Source organism: Neomonachus schauinslandi, chromosome 13 (assembly GCF_002201575.2).
Source record: "Neomonachus schauinslandi chromosome 13, ASM220157v2, whole genome shotgun sequence".
Lineage (NCBI taxonomy): Eukaryota > Metazoa > Chordata > Mammalia > Carnivora > Phocidae > Neomonachus > Neomonachus schauinslandi.
Window position 1 is genome coordinate 87,337,835 of NC_058415.1, and position 27,208 is coordinate 87,365,042.

At 54.8% G+C, this 27,208-nt stretch overlaps 1 protein-coding gene across 1 annotated transcript in view; it reads left to right on the forward strand.

Moving 5' to 3' along the window:
- The window catches only part of PRRX2 (paired related homeobox 2), a 51,148-nt gene extending 32,119 nt beyond the window's left edge, over positions 1–19,029 (forward strand). The window contains exons 3-5 of the mRNA XM_021691562.1: positions 16,487–16,674; positions 17,268–17,446; positions 18,532–19,029. Of these exons, the coding sequence (XP_021547237.1) occupies positions 16,487–16,674; positions 17,268–17,446; positions 18,532–18,667 (503 nt within the window). The 3' untranslated portion in view covers positions 18,668–19,029. The remainder of the gene's footprint in view (positions 1–16,486; positions 16,675–17,267; positions 17,447–18,531) is intronic.
- Positions 19,030–27,208: the final 8,179 nt, after the last annotated feature.

Consider the following 27,208-nt stretch of genomic DNA (forward strand, 5'->3'; position numbering starts at 1 on the left):
AAACCTTTGAAGATATGTGGAAAGAGTGGATGTTCCTGGCCTTGCACCCCTCCTTGTTCTGCAAGTGGGGAGCTGGGATGCTGAGTGGGGGAAGGGAGTGTCAGCCCCATGCACACCAGTACTTTAGGTGCCTGTGGGGTGGGGACTCCCGCACCATCTCCAGGGGCTCTGAATGGCTCGGAGGAGGTGAGACCTAGAGGGCCAAAGCTCTGGCCATTGGCCGGAGCTGCAGTGGATTCTCCCTGTGCAACAGGACTGCCGTCCTGTTGGAACACATCACATCGCTCATAAGGAAACTAGGCCCAGAGAGGAGCAGTGATAAGCTCAAGGTCACAGAGCTGCAAAGTGGAGGAGGTGGGAGTCCAATCCAGGCTGTCGGACTCTGGAGGTCAAACTTTGGGCTCGGGATCAAATTTCCTTTGCATTTGAAGGCTGAAGGAACAAGGTGGTCCCCAGCTTTTAGGAAGGGAGGATGCTGGACCCCGTTGGAGAGGTCCTCGGGATAACCAGCTGCCTGCCCCTCCTATCCAGTCCCCCTATCCCTCGCCTTTCAGGGCAGGCGGATGTGGCTCCAGCCCCCCCCACTACCCACCTCCCCTATGAGAGAAGAATGATGCCCCTGTTCCTTTGACCTTGAGTACCAGCAAAGCCAGGCTGAAGCCTTTCCCTTTGGGAGGGGGATTTCTCTGGATCATACTCTGGCCCCTAAATTTAGAGAAACATAAATACATTAGTTTCTACAGATAGGAGGGTCAGGAAAGTGGGAAATCTTGTAATACTTTATCCCAATCTATAGTGCATAAAAGTCTTCACGTATCTGGACAGACACAGAATTGGGATTATCTCCCCTGGGACCCAAATTCCATTCCCTCATTCATTCATGCATGCATGCATTCAGCCATTCATATTTTTGCTTTCAGTATTTATTAAGCACCTACTATGTGCCAGGTGCTGAGACTAAAAAGACAAGGTCAGAGGCGCCTGGGTGGCTCAGTCGTTAAGCGTCTGCCTTCGGCCCAGGTCATGATCCCAGGGTCCTGGGGTCGAGCCCGCGTCGGGCTCCCTGCTCCGCGGGAAGCCTGCTTCTCCCTCTCCCACTCCCCCTGCTTGTGTTCCCTCTCTCGCTGTATCTCTCTCTGTCAAATAAATAAAAAATCTTTAAAAATAAAAAAAATAAAATAAAAAAATAAAAAGACAAGGTCAATCTCTGGGGTTCAGTCTCAAGGCTTCCTGCTGGATCCAACCCAGCTTCTCTGGAAGCATCCATGAAGGATCTGTGAAAGACTCCCGGGGCAGCTTCAGGGCAGCCTCTGTTCTCTGTGTGTGTGTGTGTGTGTGTGTGTGTGTGTGTGTGTGTGTGCGCGCGCGCGCGCGCGCGCGCACACTGGCTCTGCGGAAAAGGTATCTTACAGCTGTTGTTTAGGAGTGAGACTTCAGTGTGCCAGGTACACGGTTGCCCGTGATCCTCTCAGTAGCCAAAGTCTCCACTCCACAGATACAAACATGAGGTTCAGAGAGGTTGAGTACCTTGCCAAAAGGTTGCACAGCCAATATATGGTAAGTCTGGGACTCGAACCTAGACCCATCTGACTCCAAATAAATACACTAATGGCTAATGTGATTTAGCACTTAACCAGATCCCAGGCACTGTTTTAAGAATTTTATATACATTAACTCACTTAATCCTCATCCCAGCTCTATGGGGGATATAATATTTTCTCCATTTGCTAGATGGGAAAACTGAAGCACAGAAAGGTTGTAGCTTATTCGGAGTCACACAGCAGTGAAGCTGGGATTTGAACCCAGGCAGGCTGATTCCAAAGTCCAGCTCTTAACCATTGTGCTGGGTGAATCAGCCTTTATACTTGTGTGGGGAGCCTGTTCTGGCTGACTCAGTGGCAAGAAAGAGCCGGAAGGTCCTGGCAGAGAGGAGGATGCAGCTGTGAGAACTTCCCTCGAAGTAGGCGGGGTTTGGAAATCCAGTGGAAAGACAAAGAAACGAGCCATTTCCACATCATTTGCAATAGAGAAAAATTGTAAAGAATCCAAATGTCCCACAAGAGGGAAATGATGAGTTAAGCAGTTTTGGTATACCCACTAGGTGAAATGAGGCAACCACAACCGATCCTGTCGAAGAGGGTGGAGATTACGTGAATCTCAAGCAACACATGAGGGTGGAGATTATGCGAATATCTAGCAACATGTGCTCAGCCCTGGGCGGTGCCACTCCCAGCAAAGGGCACTTTACCTGCCTTATCTCACTGAATCTGCTCCATAAAATCGTGAGGTAGAGGGCACCTGGGTGGCTCAGTTGGTGAAGCATCTGCCTTTGGCTCAGGTCATGATTCCGGGGTTCTGGGATCCAGCCCCACATCAGGCTTCCTGCTCAGTGAGGACCCTGCTTCTCCCTCTGCTCCCTGCTTGTGTTCTCACTCTATCTCTATATCAAATAAAATAAATAAAATCTTTTAAAAAAAATTGTGAGGTCGTAATAGTCACCGACATAATAGCGAAGTGACTCAAGCGCTTCCTAGGCACCAGATATTGTCTAAGCACTTTAGGTACTGCTGTCCACATTTACAGTGAGGAAACCAGACTCAGAGAGGTGAAGCCACTTGTCCACAGAGCTCACATAGCTGGTGCGACTTGAAGCCAGAACTTGAATGCAGCTATTTCCAGAAAGCAGGTATGGTCTAAAGGGTTGTCCACTGCATAACTAGAGGGGGCACCAGCTACACTATAATCTGTGGGGATGGTGCCCTTGGAGTTGTGCAGTGCACAACCTGTGCAACCACACACGCTGTCCCTGGGTATGTCTGATCTTAATCCTGGCCTTTTCATCAATATCCCATCCAAAAAAGGAAATGATATTCATGCACACTGTAAGTGGACTCATGTGCAAGCTGGATACATGTGGACATGGGCCAAAAAGTCCACAAAAAATTAAGCAGATATGTCGACATGGTGGGATTTAGGGATGATTTTTCTCCTCTCAAATATCCTTCAATGCTGGTCTTTGTTATGGTTGTTCCCTCTCCATTAAAAAAAGAAGAAAAATTGGAATTCTAGAGCAGCTCCATCCAATACAACTTTCTGTAATAGTGAAATAGTGAAAATGTTCCCTATCTGTGCTGTCCAGTGCGGGAGCCTCTAGCCACGTGTGGCTATTAAACCCTTGAAGTGTGGCTAGGGGGACTGAGGACTGTCATTTCATTCGCATCAGTGCAAATTTAGAGGGCTGCAGGTAGCAGCTACCCCATGGGACAGTGCAGACCTAGAGCGTGAATCGGCATTTTTCATGTTGAACTGGGTCATTCCCAGTTTGCTGTCCTGAACCCCACGGTTGCTAAACTATAGGGTGAGAGAAAGTCGGCTGCAGATTCCCAGCTGGACTGGAGCCTGCTGGATTGGAATCCCGTAGGATGAGATGGGAATGTCCTTTGGTTTTTTTCTGTTTTGTTTTTTAAGATTTTATTCATTTATTTGAGAGACAGAGAGAGAGAGAGAGAGCGCAAGCGTGAGCGGGGGAGGGGCAGAGGGAGAAGGACAAGCAGTCTGCCCGCTGAGCAGGGAGCCTGACTCGGGGCTGGATCCCAGGACCCTGAGATCCAGTAGATGACCTGAGCCGAAGGCAGACGTTTAACTGATGGAGCCACCCAGGCGCCCCCCGGGAACGTTCCTTTTTAACAAGCTTCCCAGAAGTTCTGAAGCAAACTGTCAGTGGACACCCCTGTGAGAAATTAGGAAGATCTGGTGTCAGCCCCTCCACCGGGCACCCCAGGGGTGGTGAGAGGGGCCGGCAGGTTCCCAGAGTCATGCGTGAAGGCATTGGAAAACCTGCCTTCAAGTGTTAGCAGCCCTTCTGGAGAAGAGTCCCCAGACAACTGGGGCGACCCACAGGGAGATGGACTATGGCTCACCATAGCAGAGAACTTTCTAGTGTGTGACCAGGAACACACTAGGGGTGTCACAGATGGCTCTGTGCCCAGGTTCTGAGTGTGCCCGCTGCTGGGCAGGCTGGTGGTTGCTGGGATGCAGACAGGCGCCAGCCCGCTGACACACGGCAGGGGATCGTCAGCCTTGAGGGCACCAGGGCCAATGAGGTGAGCGGGTGTGGGCAGAGGAATCAGATTTGTTCAAGTTGCAGAGAGGTCAACGGAACCGCGGAAATCTGGAGCGGCTGTGGGCCTTGCGAGGCCCTTGGGGCTCGCCGATGGGAGAGAAGAACCACGCTGGCCCTTAGCAGCAACTTCACCCTGGTCTAGAAATGGTTTACCAGGGCTGCTTTCCTCCAGAGAGCAAGGGTGGCTTTGGGGACAGACAGCCTGGGCATAAATCGCTGCCTCCTCACAGCCTGGCTGTGTGACCTGGGTCGGTTCCCTCACCTCTCTGAACCTCACTGTCCCCCACTGAGAACAAGGCTTAACGACGGCGCCTGCCCCATTTCAGAAGGCGGGACTTCCTAACCCAGTGCCAGGCACATAATAAAGTTGAGTAAATGGAAGCCAAACAGAAAAAGAAAAGGGTGGGGAAGGAGTCCTCTGTCCTCACCCATAGGCCCAGCTGTGGTGAGGAGAGAGGCAGGAACACTCCAGACGGCCCTGGGAGCTCCTTGGAGCCTCAAACACATTTTCCAGCGAGCCTGGAACTCACAAACGGGTCATAAAAGCCCTCCAGCGATGCTTTAAAGGTCAGCCTCTCAGGGAGCGCAGCGTGGTTCCAGAACCAGGGTTCTGCGAGCTCCCGCCAGCCAGCCCCGGAGGAGGGGGCCCATGGCCCTGGCCTCGGTCTTGGCTGCTCGCTGTGGGGGGGAGAGGGCTGCTGGGGACCCCCAGATGGAACAGGGGGCAGTGGGACATGTTCTTGTGGGGCCAAAGAAACTTGCCTTTCCAGGAAGCTGACTTTACAGGCTGGGGTCTGTGGACAGGATTTAGAGTCTGTGAATCACCCAAAGTTCCATGCGAGATTATGTGTGCACCTGTGTTTTTCTGGGGGAAGGGCCCATAGAATTCCGCAGATTCCTCAAGGGGTTCACCAGCGCAAGAGGGGAAGGACCAGTGAGCCATCGTTTGGGAAGAATACTAGTGGGGAGAATAGTTGTCTGTGTAAAGTCCCACCGCGTCTAGCACCTTCTCAGGAAAGCCCCGGACTGTTCCGTCCCTCTGTGCCGCCCTGACTGGGAGGAATAGCCCCCTTGTTGCCCCCACTGCACAGATGGCGAAACTGAGGGCCCAAGAGGGAGGGGGAGAGGGAGTTTTCCTCATTTTCAGATGCGGGGTGGGGGCCAGGGGGGAAGGGAAGTGGTGGAGGGCAGGGGGAGGCAGTCATTTGCTCTCTGGGTGGGCTGCTGGTTGCCTGTCCCCCACTGCCCCCAAAGATGCCCGATTGCTGGGTCAACGGTCAGCTCCTAAGTACCCCCCCAACACCCGCCACCCCAACCCAGGGACAGAGGGAGCAGGGAGGAGGCAAACGTCTATCCTCAGGTGTGGGACTGTAGTGGGCAGAACTTGGGATCCCACTGCCTTGCTGGGAGCCCTTGACCAGGTCAGTGCCACCCCGACTTGCCTCGGTTTCCCCATCTGCAAAAATAAGGGGCTGTAAGGTCCCTTTAGGTCTGAGTCCTTGAGAAGACAAGAGTCACAGGCTTGAGCCCCAGAGCTTTGGTGGGTTGGCTTGAGAACCAAGCTACGGGAAGTCGGAACATCTCTCTTCCCGGCCACCAGCGCTCACCCTGACTCCCAGCGGGTGCTGGCTCCAGGCCTCGAGAGGCCCTCGGGCTCTTAACTGGGAGGCAAAACCCCACACTGGCCCCTGAGCAGCAACTTCACCCTGGTCTGGAAATGGTTAAGGAGGGCAGCTTTCCTCCAAATACCAACCCCTTATTAAAATGTAAGTCTTACGATAAATTTGGCATTTGGCCACCAACCTTAGATTAAAACCAGACGGACAGACCCTAACCTCCTTCTCAGACCAAATTTTGAGCACAGGGCTGCTCCTCTCTCTCCCAAATGGCTCCCCGACTCCCATCCCCCCTGGGGCCCCACTTCAGCCAGGTGCCCCCACTTTCTGGAGGTGGTTTCGGGGTCTGGGGAGTGGAGAAGGCTGGGCCGACCACAGATGTGGCCAGAGGAGCCTGGAAGTTTGAACTCTTGGACTCTTGGGCTGCTGAAGCCAGAGCGGTCAGGCCCTGGAACCCAGAAGCCTGGGGGGCACGAGGGGAGGCTCGGGAAACCCAGAACCTTTGAGATGGTCAGCCGTAGCTGGCCTTGACCTCCTGGGCCTTTTCTGTGCCTGAGAATAGGACACAGATATTCTCTGCCTGGTAGCTTTGTCTCTGCTCCCCTCGTTGGGCCCAATGACCCCATTTTTCAAAGGCTCCTGGGCCAGAGAGGTAGCTTTGGCCTCACCTGTATCTGCCCCCCTGGCTTCCCCGAGTGGCCCTGCTGTGGCAGCCCCCATGTGGAGACGTTCTGTCCCAGGAACCCGCCTCCTGGCAGCTTTCTCACTGAAGGTTTCCCCAAAGACCAGGACCCAGAGCAGCTCTGGGGCTAAACCCGCAGGGCTGAGCCATCATCTGGGCCTTAGCCAATTACGTCCCCCACTCTCACGCCCCTCCAGGGTCCCCTTGCCCCAGTGCAGGGGGGCTCCTTTCTCTACCAATCCCAGTGGCTCTCTCTGCCCCTCCGCCTTTTCCTGTGTACTTCTTTTTATAGAACAATTTATTGAGATATAATTCACATACCATTTAAAGTGTGTAAAGTGTGTACTTCAGTGATTTTTAATATATTCATTTGTGCAACCATCACCACGATTTTAGAACATTTCCAGCAGCACCCCCAAAACCCCTGCACCCTTTAGTCATCCTCCTTCCCTCCCCACCTCAATCCTCCCCACCACCAGGCCTTAGCAGCCACTGACCTACTTTCTGTCTCCTTAGATTTACTTTTCCTGGACATTTCTTTCTTTCTTTCTTTTTTTTTTTTTTAATTTTATTTATTTATTTGACAGAGAGAGAGATCACAAGTAGGCAGAGCAGTAGGCAGAGGGAGAGGGAGAAGCAGGCTCCCCGCTAAGCAGGGAACCCGATGCGGGGCTCCATCCCAGGACCCCGGGATCATGACCTTAGCCAAAGGCAGATGCTTCACCGACTGAGCCACCTAGGCGCCCCTGGACATCTCTTAAAATTGGAATCATACATTATGCAGCCTTTCACGGATGGCACTGACGTCTTTCACTTAGCATAATATTCTTAAGCATAAGTAATGTTTTTAAGGGTTCGTCCGTGTCGTAGCATGAATCAGCAATTAATTCCTTTTCACAGTCAAAAAAACATTCCCTTGTGTGGACAGACTATGGTTTGTTGACCCATTCATCGGCTGATGGATGGTTGATTCCAAGTTTGGGCTATTATAAGTAACGTTCATTCGTATACAAGTTTTTGTGTGGATATGCATCTCACTTCTCTTGGGTTTATACCTACGAGTGGAATTGCTGGGTCAGATGGTAACTCTGTATTTACCATTTTGAAGACCTATCAGCCTCTTTTCCGAAATGGCTGCACCATCTTATATTCCCGTCAGCGGTGCACGAGGGTTCTAATTTCTCCAAATTCTTGCCCACACTTGTTAATATCTGTCTTTTGATGCTAGCCATCATACTGGGTGTGAAGTGGTGTCTCATGGTGGTTTCGATTTGCATTTCCCTGATGACTAATGATGAGCATCTTTCCACATGCTTATTGGCCATTTATATATCTTCTTTGGAAAAATGTCTATTCAGATCCTTTGCTCTCTCTTTTTTTTTTTTAAGATTTTATTTACTTATTTGACACACAGAGAGAGGGAACACAAGCAGGGGGAGTGGGAGAGGGAGAAGCAGGCTTCCCGAGGAGCAGGGAGCCCGATGTGGGGCTCGATCCCAGGACTCTGGGATCATGACCTGAGCCGAAGGGAGATGCTTAACGACTGAGCCACCCAGGCGCCCCTGCTCATTTTTTTAAAGATTTATTTTACTTATCTGAGAGAGAGCTAGCACGCATGAGCTAGGGGAGGGGCAGAGGGAGAGAATCTGGAGCAGACTCCACGCTGAGCGCAAAGCCCAACAAGGGGCTTGATCCCACAACCTTGAGATCATGACCTGAGCCGAAAACAAGAGTCAGACATTTAAGTGACTGAGCCACCCAGGCACCCTGATCCTTTGCTCATTTTTAATTAGATGACTTGTCTTTTTATTGTTGAGTTCAAGCGTTCTTAATATCTTCTAAATACAAGCCCCTTGCCAAACATACGATTTGTGAACCTTTTCCCCATTCTGTGCGTTGTCTTTTCACTTTCTTGATGGTGTTGACTAAAGTTTGAATTTTGATGAAGTCTGCTTCATCTTTCTTTAATTGCGTGTGCTGTGGGTGTCACATCTAAGTAACCGTTGTCTGGCCTTTCGGAGGGGAAGGCAAACTGGCTTTGGATGTTGGGATTTCCCATTGTTTTCTGGGATGAGGCATTCCTTCATTTACATAATCAATCATTCAGAAATATTTTTGAAACCACACTTCTTGCCCGGTCCTGGGGCTATGGGGTGACAAGGCAAACCCAGTCCCTGCCTTCCTAGTGCTGAGTTAAATGGAAGAGACAGGCACAAAGTAGATAAACCAAAAGAGAAAAACTACTTCATTACAGATGTGTGGGAGACGGAGAGGGCCCAAGAGCCCGTAACGAGGAGATCTGGCCTGGCGGGGACTGGGAAAACCTCTTAGGGCAGGGGATTTAGGCTCAGACTAAAACTGGGTAAGCCTGAGTCAGGCAGAAATGGTGCAGTGCTCCAGGTAGAGGGGACAGCTTGGGCAAAGGCCCTGCGGTGGGTAGGAGCTCATGCTGTCTGGTGAGGCAGATCCCATTGGTGCCTGGGCCCCTCCACTGGGTTTTCTGAGGGGGTCCAGTCATCCTGTGGAAGTGTATGCAGCACGTCGTGGCCTTTGTGCATGGAAGGGACAGGCTCCAGACCCCAGAGAGACCCAGATGCTTGGCAACTGTGCATCTAGGACTCTGCTGAGGTTTCTAGGGGATCTGTGGGAGCCTCCCCCAGTCTCCTCCAGACTGCAGGGTCAGCCCACGCCTGCTTAGGCTCCCTTGTAACCATACTGGTCACTGGCCTGGGGGCGGGGACGGGAGTCTGGGCGTGAGAGTCCCAGGTTGTTCATTCATTCATTTACTCAACACTCAAAAAATATTTGTGAAGCGTTTACCTTAAGCCAGGCCCTGTGATGGGTTCCAGAGGGACAAAAAATAGTAAGTTCCAGGCCCTGTTGGACAAATGACCCCACATTTACTCAACAGTGTGACACAGCTACAACAGGGGGTCTAGGATGGCTTCCCCGAGGAGGTGGCATTCTGCTGAGACATGAAGGGGAGTCAGGGAGGGAGAAAGGAGGGGTTGCGAGCCCAGGAACGATATACGCAGGGGTCCGCAAGTGAGGGGTGTGTATGTCCAATGTGAGTACCAACCTCAAGGAGGCTGCAAACCCGGGACAGCAGCCCCGCGCCCTCCTGAGGACCGGGCCCATCCAGTGGATAGAGCCAGAAAGGCCCTCTAGAGAAAGGCTCCATCCTTCTGTTGTGTCCACCATGCCCAGGGCTGGGCTGGGGGCCGGGGCTACCTCTTCTCTCCATTTTCCCTGGCAACTGGCTACGAGGGATGTATCGAGAAAAGAAAGGGCCAGAGGAGTGGGCTTTCTTTGGTGTGTGACCCTGGGTAGGTCCTGGCCCCTTCTGGGCTTCCCTCTGTCTTCTCTCTAGGACAGAGACAGGCCTGCCTGACCCTCTTGAGGCTGTTGGGGGCTTCCAGGGAGGTGATGCTAGGAAGTCTGCCTGTGTGATCTCCCCAGAGGACCTGAGCCCCTCCTTTGTGTCTTAGGCCTGGTCGCTCAGTGTCCGGGACCAAGGTCAGCTTGGCTGGACATGAAACCAGCTCTTACGTTCCTTGCTTGGGATCCTGGCTGGAGTGGGGCTGACCGCCTCGGGAAGGGCTTCAGGGACCATGCTTCTTCTCCTTCCTCCTCCCTCCTGTCACTCCTTCCTTTCTTCCTTCTAATGTTGCTGGCCCGACTCAGTGTCATGCCTGACAGTGGCCCTGCCCCTGTAGGTCTCACCGGCTGGGCAGCCTGCACGCCTTTCCCTCCTGCGTGCTTCTCCAGGCCCCGGCTTGTGTGCCCAGGAGCTCCGGCACGCACCCCACCCAGCTCCAGAAACACCTCTGCGGCCTTCAGTCTCCTTCCTCCTGGTTGTACGCATTCACCCTAAGCCCCTGGAGAGACCCTCAGAAATCCCCCTGCAGGAGGAACGGGGGGTGCAGACCCTCTTAGGGCTGGCTGCCCCACATCAAGGGGGCTAAGAGCCTGGGCTCTGTGCTCACCTGCAGGTTCAAATCCCAGCTCCGGCTTTTCCTAGTCCTATGGCTTTGGCATATTGCTTCACCCGGGGAGCCTCAGTCTCCTTATCTGTAAAATTGGGCTAAGAGCCCTGTGTAGGGTTAATGAGGTAGTTCCTTGTTCCCATTTTTCAGGGAGATTCCCGAGGCTGGGAGCTGTTCAAAGATTTGCCCTCAGCCACTCCGCTGGCGAGCCGGGGGGGGGGGGGGGGGGGGGGAGTGGGGGGGGGATGGCTCTCGCCTCCTTAACCACTGGGCTGTCCAGCCTCTTCCTTCTCCCCGCTGAGGAGGTGAGCGATTACCCTCAGCGCCTCCTGGTGGCTCTCAGTGACAGCTCAGGGCAGTTTCCAGAATTCTCGTCTGAGCCCGACAAGGGAGAACCAGGGGTCCTTCAAAGGAACCCTCATCTCTTCCAGGAAACCTGCGAGTGGGGGCTGAAGCCTTTGCAGGCCCCTCCGGGCTCTCCACCTCTACTTCCTTCCTCAGACTTTCCTGCCTGTAAATATTTCTGCAGCTTGGAGCTCCTTTGACCAAGGCCCGGTGTTAATTTGTTAAATCCACATCAAGGTCCTGGGGACCCACTGTTTATTTTTGTGAACGTGTTGGCAGAGATCACATCGGAGGGGGGAGAGGGGCTGCTTATTTGGTCAGAATAAATGCTAATTAATAAAAGTTATTTATTTGGGTTGGAGTTCGCCGCGGCCCCGGGGTCAGGCGCAAACTGACTATTTGAGGCAAAAACAAACAGAGAGTGTCTCTCAACAGCTTGGGAAAGGCAGAAATGAAGAGGCTGGGTTTATTTGTCTTAGGAAGAATTTGCAGTTAATTCCCTCCAGACTATTTAGACCCTTAAATTACACGGAATAAGAAAAACCATGGGTGCAGGGGAGAGGAGCCAGGAACACTTGATCATTTGGCTGAGAGCAGAGTTTTTAAATGTCTTTGGCCCACAGTTGGCCAAATAAATGGTATGTGTGAAATAATTTAATGGCAGAAAACTGTGCACAAGTCATTTTTTTATATTGTAATGTAATCGGGGACGAAGTAATTTGGTTTTAAGGGAGAGAGAGTGTGGCAGGCCTCCCCCCATCCGAATACATTTCTCTCCCGCCCCGATCCAGCCCCTCACGACTGCACCTAAGCAGCCCGTGTAAACGCGGGCGGGTTTGGGCTTCATTCTGAACCCTGGAGAAAAGCGGGACTTTTACCGAACAAAAGGAGATTCGGGGCACAGCCCGACTTGGAAAGAACGGGGCCCCAGTAATCGCTGGCCAGAGGCTTAGTGAGTTATTTATTTCTTTTCCAAATGTTTGAAAGTGCCAGCATGGAGCCCCCTCCCCGGGGGACACACAGGCCCACCACCACCCATTTCTCAGGAGGTGACTCAGGAGCTTCGGGTCACAAATATCCAGCACATCCGCCGGAAAGCAGAGGTCGAGTCCTGGGTCACCTGCAGGACGCTGCTTGAGGTGTCCTTGGCCTCGGCTGCCCACAGTGGGGACCGTCTTTCTTTTTTTTTTTTTTTAACGATTTTATTTATTTATTTGACAGAGAGAGACACAGCGAGAGAGGGAGCACAAGCAGGGGGAGTGGGAGAGGGAGAAGCAGGCTTCCCGCGGAGCAGGGAGCCCGATGCGGGGCTCGATCCCAGGAACCTGGGATCGTGACCTGAGCCGAAGGCAGACGCTTAACGACTGAGCCGCCCAGGCGCCCCGCGGGGGGACCATCTTTCTACTGCGGGCTGTGGCGACGGGACCAAAGGGCTGGGGAGAAACACCCTTGACCTCGGGCACAAAACCACTTGCCCAGAAGCAACAAAGCTGAGGGTAGTGACCATTTATTGAGCAATTCCTCTGCTCTCGGCACCGAGTTAAACCCTGCTCCTCATAGGAACTTTGTGTGACTTTGAGCAAGCCATTGTCCCTCACAGCTCCCAGAGGTGAGGTCTTCCTTTGGAACAAAGAGGTGCCGAGGGACGTACTTCTGTCTTCCCATCCCCCTCCCCGCCCCCTCCCCAGGCCAGGATGGAGATCAAGGGGCATTTCCACACCAGTGAGGTGACGTGAGGCTCTAAGCCTTCTAGAGCCAGGACTGAATTGCGACAGACCCCTGGGTCCCCTTCCCTAGGAGCAAGGTGGATGAGGGAGGAGACCCCCCCGCAGCCTGGGCCGGCTGAGCCTTTTGACAAACAGGAATTCCAACCCAGAGGGACAACCTCGGCCTCAGTTTCCCCCGGGGGCAGAGATTCAGTGCATGGAAGCATGGGTAACGCTTGGCACGACTCGTGGGCTAAACCAGCTTTTGCTGAGCGTGCCCCATCAGAGCTGCCTTGATGGGACCCCAGAGAGAGCGGATCCCAGACACGGGAGGAGGCCAGCTGGTGTTGGTGTGGGAGGCCTGGGGTTGTCGGGGGGCCCGGCGCTAAATGCCTTTGAGTGAGGGTTTCGGCTCCAAGTCACCACACAGTTTAACCAGTGAAAGAGCCGAGTTGTTTCTTCCGGCGCCCACTTGGCGGGGGCGAAAGCTGCAAAATGGTTTTCATTTAAACACCCTCCGTTTTGAATTGCTCAGAAACTTCTCGAAAAAAAGTCTCCTTTTTTGGCTGAAATGCCTCCTGCGTTGGGTGTGTGCCCAAACAGCGTTGCCTAGAGGGGGATGGAAATCATCTCTGGGATGGCTGGTGTTCCAGAAGCTTCTGTCCTGCTTTGGGGCTATTGATCACCACCCGGTTTTCAGCTCGTGGGCCTTTGTTGTTTTAGTTTAGCTTTCCTCCCACTCCAGGGGACAGGGACGCAGGGCACAGAGACATTCACAGGCACCAGGCATTCTCATCCATCTTCGCCTTTTCTTGGAGGAGAGGGGCGAGGAGAGAAGGCTGGAGCCCGGCCAGGGGACGAGGCGGCTCCCTTAGGGCCACTCACGTTCCCCACCACCCCCTGCCCCCACATGTGACTCCTGCGTTTGCAACAGTCCTGAACGCCCAGCTAGGCCAGCGCCGTGAGCGCTGTGAACGAGATGATTCTTTGGTGTGGGGGCCTGTCCTTGTCCTGAAGGGCGTTTATTAGTAGCCCCGGCCTCTACCTGTTCAACCCCTGTAGCATCTCCCACCCCCAGTCCTGACCATCAGCAATGTTTCCGGACACTGTCAGGTGTCCCCTGGAGGCAGAATTGTCCTCAGTAGAGAACTACCAGTCCAAACTCAGCTGTAAGGTCATCTTTTCCCAGGGACCGCCCTGTGTCCTGCCTGACAGGACCCCCATCGGCTCCCACGATTATTATTTATCAGTCTCATGGAACGCTTCAGCCTCAAATCGAATCAGTTGGTTGCTCAAGAGTCAATAAACCCTGCTAACATGGGAGCTTCTTTGAAAACAGGGATTGAGTGGTATTCATCACTGGGCCTGGAATGTTCTAGATGCTCAGCAGAGCAAACCCAGCATTGTGCGAAGAATATTGGACATGTTAAGGGACTGTGTAACTGGGGAAGCAAAACTACAAGGTATGGACTCAGCTCCAGAAGGTTGACAATATGTTCTGTTGTCCAAACTGGGCAAAACAGACCTTCCCATACACTGCTGGTGGGAAGCCTTATGGGGGAATCTGGCCACCTCTAGCATTTTTCTCACTGGTCCAGCAATCCCGCTTCTAGGAATCTGTCCCAAATATGTACTGGCAAAAATAGAAAATCATGTTTGCATGTGGTTCTTCGTTGTGGCATTCTTTTAGTGGCAAAAGATTGGAAATGCGCCAGGTGTCCATCAATAGGGCTCTGGGAGAATAAACCATGGGGTAGTCCCCCAGCCAAGTGCTTGGGAGCTGTGGAAAGGACTATTTTATTATATTTGCAAAAAGCAATGCTGGAAGGATAAAGCAAAAACTGCTTTAAAAAATAAGTTCTGGGCGCCTGGGTGGCTCAGTTGGTTAAGCGTCTGCCTTCAGCTCAGGTCATGATCCTGGAGTCCCGGGATCGAGTCCCGTGTTGGGCTCCCTGCTCAGCCGGGAGTCTGCTTCTCCCTCTACAGCTTCCCCCTGCTAGCGATCTCTCTCTCTCTCTCTCGGATAAATAAATAAAATCTTTAAAAAAACTACAATAAAAAATAAGTTCCTCCAGACGGAGGGAGGGAACACTAGAGAAAATAGAGTGTGGGGAACAATCCACATAAAGAGGGTTATGTTTGTTGTGCCGAGATGGAATGGTATCTGGAAAATTATCAATAGGCAAGTTGAAGAACCAGGGTGTTCAGCATGATCTCATGCTTGTAAATTTTTTAAAATGTACATTTGTAATCTTGTAAAGCGTGGGGAGTAGAGCTGGGGAGAGGCTAGTATTTTGTTTTACTTCTGACCCTTCTCTGGTATTTGAATCTATTACTGTGACAAGCACTGACATTACTTGGTTATTAAAATATACATTTTTAATAAGATCAGATGCATAAGGAAGTGCTGAGCTTGATGGTGTTGCGTGTGTGCGGAGTGAGCGCAGCAGGGGATCCCAGGTGGACTCAGGTGGTCACGAGGGCTCCCTGGAGGAGTGGGCAATAAACTGGGCCCTGGGGGACAAATAGTCAAGTCCAGTTCCGCCCCTCAATAAAATGGAAATGGGGCAATAGTGGCTGTCAACGTCCCTCAAGGGACAGGATGGGTCTAAAAGGTAATAGTTGCTGACGCCATGCCTTCCCCAGGGTTATGCCGGGCGTCCGTACCTGAGCTGCCCATCCTGCATCAGAGGCCAGCATAGACCCTTGGTCAGCTCCTCTGCTGGGGTTCACCCCCTGATCATTCCCACCTCTTGTGCCTTGCCTCTAATGTCTGCCCTCCCTCCCTCTGATCTGATTGGAAAATTCTTGTACATCCTTCAAAACCCACTTTGAGCACCACCTCCTCTGAGGAGCCTTCCCTGATTGTCTCCCCATCGCCCGCCAGAGCTGAGTATCCTCCTGCACCCTGGTGTAACCCTTGTCCCACAGCACTGGGCGTCTTATTCTGGGGCCTGCCTCCCTCAGTCTGCTCCGTCTCTCCCCAGTACCCTACACAGCCCCTGGCACGCAGTAGGTGCTCAGGGTGCAGAAAGGTGCCCTTCTGCATTGTGGGGCCTTCTGGAAGGTTGCTCTCAGCAGCCGGCCAGGTGGGTTTGGTGAATAGGACCAGGACTCTGGTACCAGCTTGATGGTTCAAATCCCTCCTCTACCACTGACTGGGTGCTTGAACTCGTGCCAGAGACCTTGGCCTCCCTGAACCCGCTTCCCTGTCCCTCTGTAAGTTGGGGGTGATGAGGCTGGCCTCCATTGTCTATACAGGATTGCTGCGAGCAATGATCGTGGGTGCTCAAGAGCCTGCCCACCGTGGGCCCTCGAAACTGTGACTCCATGGGGCGCCTGGGTGGCTCAGTCGTTAAGCGTCTGCCTTCGGCTCAGGTCGTGATCCCAGGGTCCTGGGATCGAGCCCCGCATCGGGCTCCCTGCTCCGCGGGAAGCCTGCTTCTCCCTCTGCCACTCCCCCTGCTTGTGTTCCCTCCCTCGCTGTGTCTCTCTCTGTCCAATAAATAAATAAAATCTTTAAAAAAAGAAAGAAAGAAAGAAACTGTGACTCCTGTTCTTGGTTATGTGTCGTTATAATTCCACGACAAATATCCACGGAGGGTTTACGGTGCCCCAACGCCTAGGCCAGGTGCTGAGAATACTCAGCTGTCCCCTGGGCCTCCCTGACCTGGTCAGTTGTCCCTCGTGGCAACAGGAGCCTGTGGCCTGGCTCCTCCAGGATAGGGGTCCGACTGCTTTGGGTCACTATTCTATTCCCCGTGGGCACTGCGCCTGCCACACAGCAGCTGCTCAGTTAATATGTGTGGAGGGATGAAGGAGGGAGTGAATTCAAGGGATCTGCTCCTGCTCTCGGAGCCGGACCGTCCATCCGCAGAGCGGGGCGGCTCAAGGAGAGCGCGCCGTGCAAACTGCCCAGCTAATGCCTGAGTCGTGACCCTCTGGGCCCTGGCACCTCCGCACCTCTGGGCGCAGGGCGGGCCCCGGCCGGCCACCCACCCACCTGCTGACCCTCGGCCCTTCCGCAGGTGAGTGTCCCAGCCCGGGGCGCGGCGGCGCCGCCAAGCGGAAGAAGAAGCAGCGGCGGAACCGCACCACGTTCAACAGCAGCCAGCTGCAGGCGCTGGAGCGCGTGTTCGAGCGCACGCACTACCCCGACGCCTTCGTGCGCGAGGAGCTGGCCCGGCGCGTCAACCTCAGCGAGGCGCGTGTGCAGGTGAGCGCTGCGCACCCCGGGGGGGGCCCTCCTCGGGGCCCCGGAGCTGCGGAGGCCAGGCACTGAGCGGCAGGAGCGTCTGAGGCCCCGAGGACTGGGCTTCAAATCCAAGCCCCGCCACCTACACGCTGGTGTGGCCTTGAGCAGGTTACTTAACCTCTCTGTGTTGAAGGTGCCTCCCTGGAAAGTGAGGACCACGCGGTCTCTTGTAGAGGGTTCTGCATATTTGTCAAGTGCTTAGAGCAGTGCCTGGCGGGGCAAGGTTTTGCTGAATAAAGCCGTGTTCAAGTGTTACGGTCTGCTCGTTGCCAGCTCTGAGCCGAGAGCTCAGCACGCCCCTCTCCAGTCACAGTCTTGTAACAGCCGAGGGGCTCGTGTTCCCGTCCCTCCGCGCGTTCCCTCGCCCTTTCTCCGACGCACGCTTAGCCCGCCGCAGAAGCATCCCCATTTTACAGATAAGGAAACCGAGGCCCAGAGAGGGGAAGCTGCCAGGCCTCAGCTGGTGGCAGAGCGGGCACGCACTGCATCCCAAAGGACGTGGGTCCCCTTTGCCGCCTGCTGCACCCCGTTCAACACGCCTCCCCCGCCCCCAGGTCTGGTTTCAGAACCGCCGGGCCAAGTTCCGCCGAAACGAGAGGGCCATGCTGGCCAACCGCTCCGCCTCGCTGCTCAAGTCGTACAGCCAGGAGGCCGCCATCGAGCAGCCCGTGGCTCCCCGGCCCACAGCCCTGAGTCCCGATTATCTTTCCTGGACCGCCTCGTCCCCCTACAGGTGAGAGCAGGAACCCCTTCGGGTGGGGAGGGGGCGGGGCCTCTTCGGGCCCAGATGCCTCGGAGGATCCGCAGGGAGCTGTGATTGGTGCCCAGGCGCCCCTGAAGCCCCTGTCGGCCGAGTAGGGTGTGGGCCAGTGTGTGTGTGTGCTCACGAGTGTGTGTGTTGCACACGAGTGTTTCCACATCAGTATGTGCACGTGATCAGGAGTGTGCATGCATGTGCGTGTCTGTACGTGTGTGCATGACTGTGCGTGTGCACGTGTGTGCATGAATGTGCCCCGTCTGCAGGGGGCATGGAGAACCCTTGTCACCCTAAGGAAGCTGGAGACCAGGAGGAAGATTTCTGCGCTGGCAGGAGAGCCCCAGCGCCCTGCGCTGACCTCCCTGGCTCGGAGGGCTGAGGGAAGGGCCTCCCCAGCCCAGGGGGCCTGGCTGGGGTCCGGAGCCAAGTTCTGAGGCAGTTTTGCTCTGGTCAAAGCTGGAGAAAGGAGGCAGGGCAGGAAGGAAGAGGGAAGAAGTACTAGGGAGTTATGTTTCTGTACCCACAACTCCAGGGGGTGCCACCTGACCCTTAGTCTGGGGGAGGTGCTGGAGCCCTGGTCTTGTGCGAGGCGGGATCCAGCAGGTGGGCTTGTGGGGTCAGAGTCCTCATGATGCCCATGGTGGCCAGCTCTCCCGCCCTGTCCGTACCTGGAGCAGGAGAGCCACCCAGAGGCATCCTTCTGAACCGGTGTGTGTTCCCTCCCCCTCCATCCTGCTGTGCGCCAGGCCCAGCGCAGGTACTGGGGGGGAGCAGGACCCAGGCTCTGCTCTCGGGAGGCTCCTGATCCAGGGAGGGATGCCCACAAACCCACAGAGGCTGCTCTGTGTCCGGTGCCATCTGTGAGTGTTTCTGACTCCTCCCCAAATCCTGCAGCCCCAGCTATGCCCAGCCCCTGGGGGGAGGGCTTCCCAGGAGAGTCAAGTGAGGAGGGGAGGCAGGAGGACCAGAGGCCGGGGTCCAGGGCAGGCAGACGGAAGTGGTCAGCTTTGGGCAGCATGCCAGCCACAGCTACATGTCCTTGTGCCTTCTGTCGCCCCCAGCACGGTGCCGCCCTACAGCCCTGGAGGCTCAGGCCCTGCGACCCCGGGAGTCAACATGGCCAACAGTATCGCTAGCCTCCGTCTCAAGGCCAAGGAGTTCAGCCTGCACCACAGCCAGGTGCCCACAGTGAACTGACGGCCGGCCCCCCAGGACCCCACTGCCTCCCCGGTCTAACAACGGCAAAGAGAGCAGACATGAAAGTGACCTTCTCCTGTCCGCTGTCCCCAGGACAGGCTGCTTGGGCTCTCCTGGCCCCTCTCTCCAGTCCGGACTCCTGGGCCCAAGAGGCTGCTGAGATGCCGGGAGCCCCTTGTCTACAGCCGTGGGAGACTTTGGCCCATGACCCCTTTGGAGGGGTTGAGCCAGAGGCGCAGGAGCCCACCAAGGACTGCATTTATTTTGTGTATTAAAACCGAAAAGCTTTTGTCTTCAAGAAATAAAAAAAAAATTTTAAGCCCCAAAAAGTTTGAGGGAGGGCGGATAAGGGCAGCGAAGCAATTGAGTGGATGGCCTTCTGGGGCCCTGCTCTGGCCTGCAGCCGTGCCGGGGCCAGATGCCCTCATGTGGGCGCCTTCTTGTGAATGAAGCCCTCCATCATCCGGCAGAGCCCCACGGGTGGGGAGTCGGGTAGGAGGACAGAGGCCTGCCCTGGACCCCACGGGCACCTAGGTGTTTGGGAGAAACCCCGCCATGTGACTCTGGGCAGGATCCCTTCCCTGTCTGGGCAGGGAGTGTCCCCTCTGCCCTATGGTGGGGGGCAGGGTGGGTGACCATGGATTCCTGGGCTGGCCAGACTGTGTGTGTGGGGGGGGGCGGGCAGATGCTGGAATTAACTCCCTTATCTCTGGGCATGCAGAAGGTATGGGACCCTCCTGGGCCCAGGCAAATGGCCCAGAACTGGGGGTGCAGAGTGGAGGTCCCACGCGGGTCAAAGGACAGAGGAGTGGTCCTAACAGCCAAGGACACCAGAAGACCTTACCCAAGTCCACCCACCTTTTTGCAGATGATAACTGGCGGTGACAGAGGACACACATACCACCAGCTAATGACATCGCTTATAGAGAGTTTGTAGGAAACTGGGGTGAAGGGAGTGGTCTGAAGCCAGCCCCTTCCTCCTGGCCCCCTACGCAGCCCCTTCTGTGGGGCACACCCTCCAGGGAAGTTCAGAGTCATTTCTGCTGATAGTGACCTCAACCAGCCCCTGGGAAGTAGGACAGCACTCCCCGACCCCCAGACGGCACAAAGATGACCAGCCCCTCCTGGTGACGGCCCTCGTTGTGACACGGCGATCACACCCCGATGGAGCCAATCAGGGGGACCTCTCCTCCCATAGTCTGCCCTGTCCACACTGCAGCAAAGTGCCCCAAAGGGTCAGCTTCCCCCCCCACCCATGGGCTACATCTCCTAGATGACCTCAAACAGGTCAAAGCCTCATGACAATCCTTGCGTGAGGGACAATCCCCATTTCTGTGTTAGAAGATACGGTAATCATACCTCTGAGTGAGGTGAGGACCCCTCCCCATTCTCCCCCCTTCACCCCGAGATCTTCTTCCCCATACTTCGTCTGGGATTTCACCGTGAGTACTGGGTTCTTGGGCACTGCACTTTGCCCTTTTCTGATGTGCACACAAGCCCCAGGACGCTCACCGTGTCACTTCCCTGTGGCTGGACAGTTGGGACTCTGTCAGCCCAAGAGAGTGAGGGGCGCCGATGAGGGTGAAGGAGGCAGGGGCTCTGGCTGAAGGCGTGGGGAGGGGGCATCCTGCTGTCTCGAGGGGCTCAGGCTCACCTGACTACGAAAGCCAGAGCAGGGGAGACATCTGTGCCCTGGATGGTGTGTGTGTGGGAGGGGTTGTCTTGCTCAGTTTGGCCTCTGCCTGGGCTAAGTGATCTCTGGGCCTCCATTTACCATTCATTCGCTGAACAAAGAGGACACACTTGCTGTGTGCCAGGGCCCTGAGGAGAGAGCAGGGAACTGACATGGGGTCCCTTGCAGGGAACTGACATGGGGTCCCTTGCAGGGAACTGACATGGGATTCCTTGCTGCAGAGGCCACACCAAACACAGGAGCCCCAAACCTAGTCTAAGACATCTGGGCAGTCTTCCTGGAAGAGGTGTCCTGGAAGGATGAAGAATTGGCCAAAGAGTGGGGGAGAACAGTGTTTCTGGCTAAGGGAACAGCATGTGTGAAGGCCCTGGGGTGAGCCAAAAGCTGTCTCTTTGGGCCAGTGGGGACAATTCCAGGGCTGGATCTCCCGGTGCGGGATGAAGGTGGAGAGAAGCAGGGGCTGGCTCAAATGGGGCCGGTGTGGCCAAATCTAGAAGTTTGGATGTCATCCTGGCGGTGGGGAAGCCAGGGAGGGGATTGGCTTGGTAGAGGGATACCCCCCACCCCCGGGTTCTGTATGGAGGAGTGGCCATAGGACTAAGAGTGGAGGCAGGGAGGCCCCTGCAGAGGCCAGGGCAGATGTCCAGAGAGGAGTGGCAGGAGTCTGGACCAGATGTGGGCAGATCTGGGAGGCGTCCCAAACACAGCAGGGGCAGGGGTTAAGGACCGGATGATGGGCTGAGGGAGACGAGGGAGGCCAGGTGGTGGCCAGGATTTGGCTTAGGCACACGGAAGTACCGGGGAGGAAGAAGACTCTGGAAGCAGGACTTGCCTGGTGGAGGTGTCGGGAAGATGCTGGCCTGCCCTTCCACCCAGAAGAGAGCTGGAGGCCAGCCTGGTCCGAGCAGCCTCCTCCCTCATGAGGGGTTTACCATTTCCCCCCCCACCCCAGGAATCTGCACCAGCGAAGGCCGATGGCCCACGGGGTGGCCGGAGCTGTGCCCTCCTGGCAGCCAGGCAGGCAGGCCTCTTTCCTCCCCAGAAGCACTGAACTGAAAGCAAGTGACAGGCCAGCCCAGCCACCGGCCAGAGCTCCAGCGCTCAGATTTCTCATCCAAAGGGAGGGTGCCATGAAGCATCGCCAGGTTGGGGTGGCCTGCAGCAGAGATGGGGTCACACTGGGTGGAAGTTGGGACCTAGAAGGCAGGTCCCAAGAACACCAGCTTCAGAAAAAGCTGGGGGCCTGTTTCCCATGGAGGCGCCGGCCCTGCCATTGGGCCACAAGGATGGCAATGTCACTTCCTCCCAAGCACGCCAGAGAAAACAAACCGGCTTAATCGTTTACACGTGCTGCTCCAGGGGGGGGGGGGGGGGGGGGGGCGTGCGGCAGCCCTCCCTGTAACAGGCTGTCGCAAGTGTCCCCCTAATTGCAGACCTGCGTGGGCAGCCCCCTGGGCACCCGTCCCGGGATAGAAATTTCCATGAGGATAAGGTACCCAAGGCCCCATCCTGGGCTGGGAGAACTTGGAATCTTTCTCTCTTTGACTCCCTCTGCCCATGTGGCCAAGCAGGCTTGGGAGAGGACACTGCGTGCCTTTGCTTCTATTTTTTTGTTGTTTGTTTGTTTGAAATAAAAGAACTTGATTGAAAGAAAGAGAAAAGGCAGTCTGGGCTCTCGCAAAACCCAAAACCTGGGAGGTAAAGACCGGTTTTATCTCGGGCGAGGCACTTCTGCGAGCCTCAGTTTCCTCCTCTGTAAAATGGGGCTAACAACAGGTAATAAGAACTGAAGCCAACTCATGGGATTGTGGGCACAGAGTTACCTTCTGTAAATGGGCACTTTGGTGTTTACGGTTGAGGGGCACAGAGTAGAGTTGGAGGAAGTCAGAATACTTCCTGGGGTGCAAGAACACGTCTCCTGCCCTGAGAACCCAGCGCACGCTGTTCAGGGGCCCTTCAGTGCCCAGCCCCTGCACCTCTGTCGCCCGCCCCTGGGGGGCGCTGTGTGGTCACTGCTGGGCACAGAGCTGGGTGACCATCAGGGCTCCAACCGGCGCCTGACCCAGCCTTCTCTCGAAAGACAAGCAAATCCCAAATCACCAGCAGGGGTCACAGCGTAAACATCATTGGCACAAGCCTTCCGGAAATCGTCCCAACAGTCATGAGAACGTGCACATGCTGTCACCAGTAACTCCATCTCAAAACCCCACTTCCAAGAAGGAATCCAACATGGGGGGTGGGGGTGGGGATCGGAAAACCAGTGTGTGCTGAGCTGTTTAGCACACATTTCATCCCTGTAATGTAAAAACTCTGGGAAGGACACAAACCCAAAGGTAAATATTATAATTTAAGTGTTCATCGTGGCTTGCAATCTGCTTGTCTGGGTGTTTTCTGTCCTGTGGCTAATAACCTAAGAGAGAAACAGAATGAGCAGGTCAATGCAGTAGTCTCAACTGCATAAAGAGCTCTTTAGAGAGAGAAAATGTGCTTGCACCCTGCTGTGTCCCTTGTGAGGGAGCGGCCCCCTTCCAGAGCAGTCCTCCACTGCCTATGACCCCGCCCCACCAGTCCCGCAGGTCTTGAAACTTTGTGGTCATCAGTAACTCTTTTCCATATTGCAAAGAGTGTGTTTGAGAGCTTCTTAACCCTTAGTTCACACCGTAGAAGGATTGAGCTTGAGACATGCGGGGTCAGGAGTGGGCACCTGGAGATCAGAAGGAGTCCTCAGAGGACAGGTGGGGTACTAGGCAGTATTCTAAAATGGCCCTGCAATTCTCACCCAGGGGTAGTCCCCTCTCCTTGTGTGAGTGTGGATGGAAACTCTGACTCGCTCCTCAACAAGAATGAAAGAAGTTAGCCGATTTAATTAAGGTCCTTAATCAGCTGACTTGACTTGATCGAAAGGGAGATTGATTATCCTGGGTGGGCCTGACCTAAGCAGGTGAGCCCTCTAAAGGAGAGTCAGGTCTTCCCTGAAAGAAGGGACTCAGAGCACAGAGGTGCTCTCCTGCCTGCCGGCCTTTATAGCCCAACAGCCCTGTTGGGAACTGCCTGTGGGGGTGGCCCCCACAGCAGAGGGCCTCAGTCTTACAACCAACTGCGCAGAACTCGGCTCTGCCCAAAATCTGAATGAGCTTGACAGGACACTGAGCTCCAGGTGAGGCCTCAGCCCAAAGGCCTCTTTGACTGCAGCCTGGTGAGACCCTGAGCAGAGGACCCAGTCAGGCTATGCCCTGACTCCTGCCTTCTAGAAACTGTAAGATCACGAGTGGGTGTTGTTTTAAGCTGCTAAGTCTGTGGCAACTTGTTACACGGCATAGCAAACGAATACAGGTGGAGACGGAGCTTGGCCATCCACCTTGAGCTTGGCCTTCTTCTGCCCATGGCGCACCCAACAACCCCCGACCCACTACAGAGGAGACACGAAGCCTTTGCTCAAATTCTTTGCCACCCCCCAGGGAAATCCACCCGTCTTACCTCCTTCCAGGCCATTCTGCACAAGCTGGCAGATTTCTTGCCCTAAAACCCATTCTTGCTCATGTTTCCCCCACCGCCCCCCCTCCCCCCGTATAAAGCCTTCTGTGGCTCCTGAGGGCTCTCTCGGCAACATTCCATCACCCAGGCCAGGTGTTTGAGGCTCCACTGCCTGGCCCGGCTCGCCCTGTCCAGCCTCAACCCCCCTTGCCCCCCGCCCCAGACTCTCCAGATAATCCCTCCAGACAGTCCCTTTTCCCTGCCACGCTCCTTCCTCAGGCTGTTCCCCTGTGGCCTTGAACATGCATTCCAACAAGGGTTACAATATTGTGTCAACTTTTTAAAAAACAAAGCCAAATTCTTGACAGTCAGCAGATAGTTCCGCTTGTCTGGGGGAGTTGTGTGTAGTTTGAAAAAGAAGAATTCAATGTTATAATTTTATATTTGGAAATGGGAAGAAAAACCCTCTTATTTGCATAATTCACACTTTTAAAAAGTAAAGCTACTCAGAATCTTCTTGGCCGGCACAGATACCAAGAAGAATGACCTTTGTCCTGTGGGTGGCCACGCGGCAGGCCCTCCAAGGAGCAGAGGTGAAGAAACATGACCTACCTCACAGTCTCTTTTGGAGATACGCACACACATACACACACACTGATATATAGTATATATGTATCTATGCATGTTAAATACATATAAGTATTATATGTATTTAAATACGTATTATATGTAATAGGCATAGATACATAAATATATTATGCCTATTACATATAATATGCATATACGTAATATGCATTGTAAGAAGATCTGGAAAGTAATAAACCATAATGTGAACAGTGATTTTCTCAGGGACGTGGGATTGTGGGTGGTCTCTGGTATTTTCCGACTCGGGTACTAAAACTTGACAAAACTCTTTTTAAAATCCCATCCAAATTGGAACCATCTTTTTGGAGGACAATATAGACCACAAACGTTAAACACGTGCCTTTCACTTAGTCATTCTACTTCTAGAAATGTACTTTCAAGAAACGGACGTGCACAGAGATTTCTGTTCGAAGATGCCCGTGAAGGCATCGCTCATGCTGACGCAGCCTGGAAAATTAATTTCTCCAACAGTAAGGGCCGATTAAATAAATGATGAGGTTATCCAGGATGATGGAATACCAGGAGGCTGTTAAAATTCATGTTCTTGACCATCGAGAGCCCCGGGAGGAAGTGCCGAGGTGCCGTTAAGGAAAATCTCGAGCGATGACAAAAAAGCCGGTCTGACCTGTTGGCTGCAAGCCCGTGAGCCCTGATGCCACCACATCTGTCTCCCCAGTGCCGAGAAACCCTTCACAAACACTTTTTGTCGCGGAATGCTATGCCGGATAAAAGCCCTTCCGAGTCCCGATCTCTGTGTTATATGTACACATGCACACACACACATTCATTTTACACACAATTCACTCACTTCATAGAGACGTCCTAGGAGCCAGGTGCTCTTCCAAGACCTGGGGACAAAGGCACAGCAGGAAACAGCAGGGACCCAAACCCCTGACTCCCAGAGGGGCACAGTCTAGATGAAGAGACCAACAGTGAAGGAGATCAAGAAGATGCCAGCCTCTTGAGAACACGGCCTCCCTCGGAGGGGGCTGGAAGCCATGCAGGAGAAGCCTCTGGCTCTGGGTGGGGAGTGCACCGTGGGGGCCCAGCGTAGATGCTGGGATCCAGATGGGCGGCTGTATTGACCCAGCCCCCACGGCCAAGGGCACAAATGAGTGTCTCGGAGCACCCGGAGCGTGACGCAGGGCGGCCCCTGTGGGCTGAGGGTATGGAAGGTGTTTATTTTCTTCTTTGAGCTTCGACATTGACCCTTCCTCATACATATAATTAACAGTTTAAAAACAACAACAACCCATTCCCCTTTCAGGTTCCAAATCAAAGGATACCTCTCCTGGGAAGCCTGGCTGGATTCCCCCTGCCAGACAGACACCCCCTCTTCTGTGACTACCTGAGGCCCAGCTGGCTCAGAATTAGAAGGGGTCGGTCTGTCTGCCCTGGCCAGCCTGGAAGCCTGTTCCGGAGGGCAGTGGCCTCCCGGGGACACACCCACACACACCCACACGCACACACGGAGGCTTCTGTGGGTCCTGTAGGAATTGGGCTCTGCTTCTGCAGGGGGTCCCCAGATCCTGTCCCCGCCTCCAGGACTGTGAAATGAGGCTTCCTTGCCCTCTCGACACTTGCCTGTGTGTCTAGGTCCCTCTCACGCCAGGCAAGCTCTTGGAAGCCTTGAACCAAGAAATCCACCAGACGAGGGAGCCCCAGGAGTTCCTGGCAGGTGCGCTCAGGGACAGAGACCACAAGCCACCACCTGTCCTGGGCTTCCTCCAAAGCCCTTGTCCCCTGCCCACACTTCACACCACCCCCAACCCTGGGTCAGGAGGGAGGAGGCAGCTCCCGAGAGCGGGCCCAAGTCAGGCTGGGCCGGTGGCAGGCGTGTGGACTGCAGACAGAGACCAGGGCAGGACAACAACTCGCACTCAGCACCTCTGGCCAGCTCAGCAGATGTGGTCCGCTCTCGGGGACCCTGCCCGGCTTGTCTCGCCTGCTAGGAAACAGGTGCTGGCCTCCCTGGGCCTGGTGTGCCCCCGAGGCGGGAGCTGCTGACAGGAGGCTGCTCCCAGCCCTCCCCCCATCCTGGACTGTGTCCGCCCAGGGGACAGGAGTAGAACAGGCCCTTGGGCGTCCTTTTCCCCTGCAAAACCCTGCAGCTCCACCAGCTGCCCCGACAGCACCCTGGGTGGGCCCCTCCCTGCTCTCCGCTCACACCAGCCTCTCCCCTGGGCCCTCCCGCTCCTGGGCGACAGGCAGGGTACTGTCCATGGCACTCGGGGAGCAAGGGCCACTGCCTGGCTGTCAACCCCACTTTGCTGGCTTTCTCAGAGACCCTCTTAGGACACAGACCCAACTACACTGATCCCCCTCTAATGTCCCCAACATGGCCCCAAAGCCTCAGATGAGCCCCACTGCTGCTGACCTTTAGCCTCATTCCCCACACGTCCCCAACCCCTTTATCTCCCCTCCACCTCCCACCTTCCCTCACTCACCTCCCCTCACTCTTTTTCCTTCCACCCCTCACCTCCCTTCACCCCTCCTCTCCTCCCCCTCCCATCTCCCCTCCATCCCCAGATCTTCCCTCCACCCCCACCCCTCCAACTCCCCCCTCCCCTCATCCCCCCACCCTCCCTCCATTCCCATACCCCTCCACCCTCCACTTCCCAGCCACCAGACCCCAGGAGACTGAGCTCTGCTCAGCTTTGCCCCTCAATTTCGTCAGCTTGGATATTCCCCCTAAAACAAATCCGTCTTACCTCCATTCTCAGGTGAGT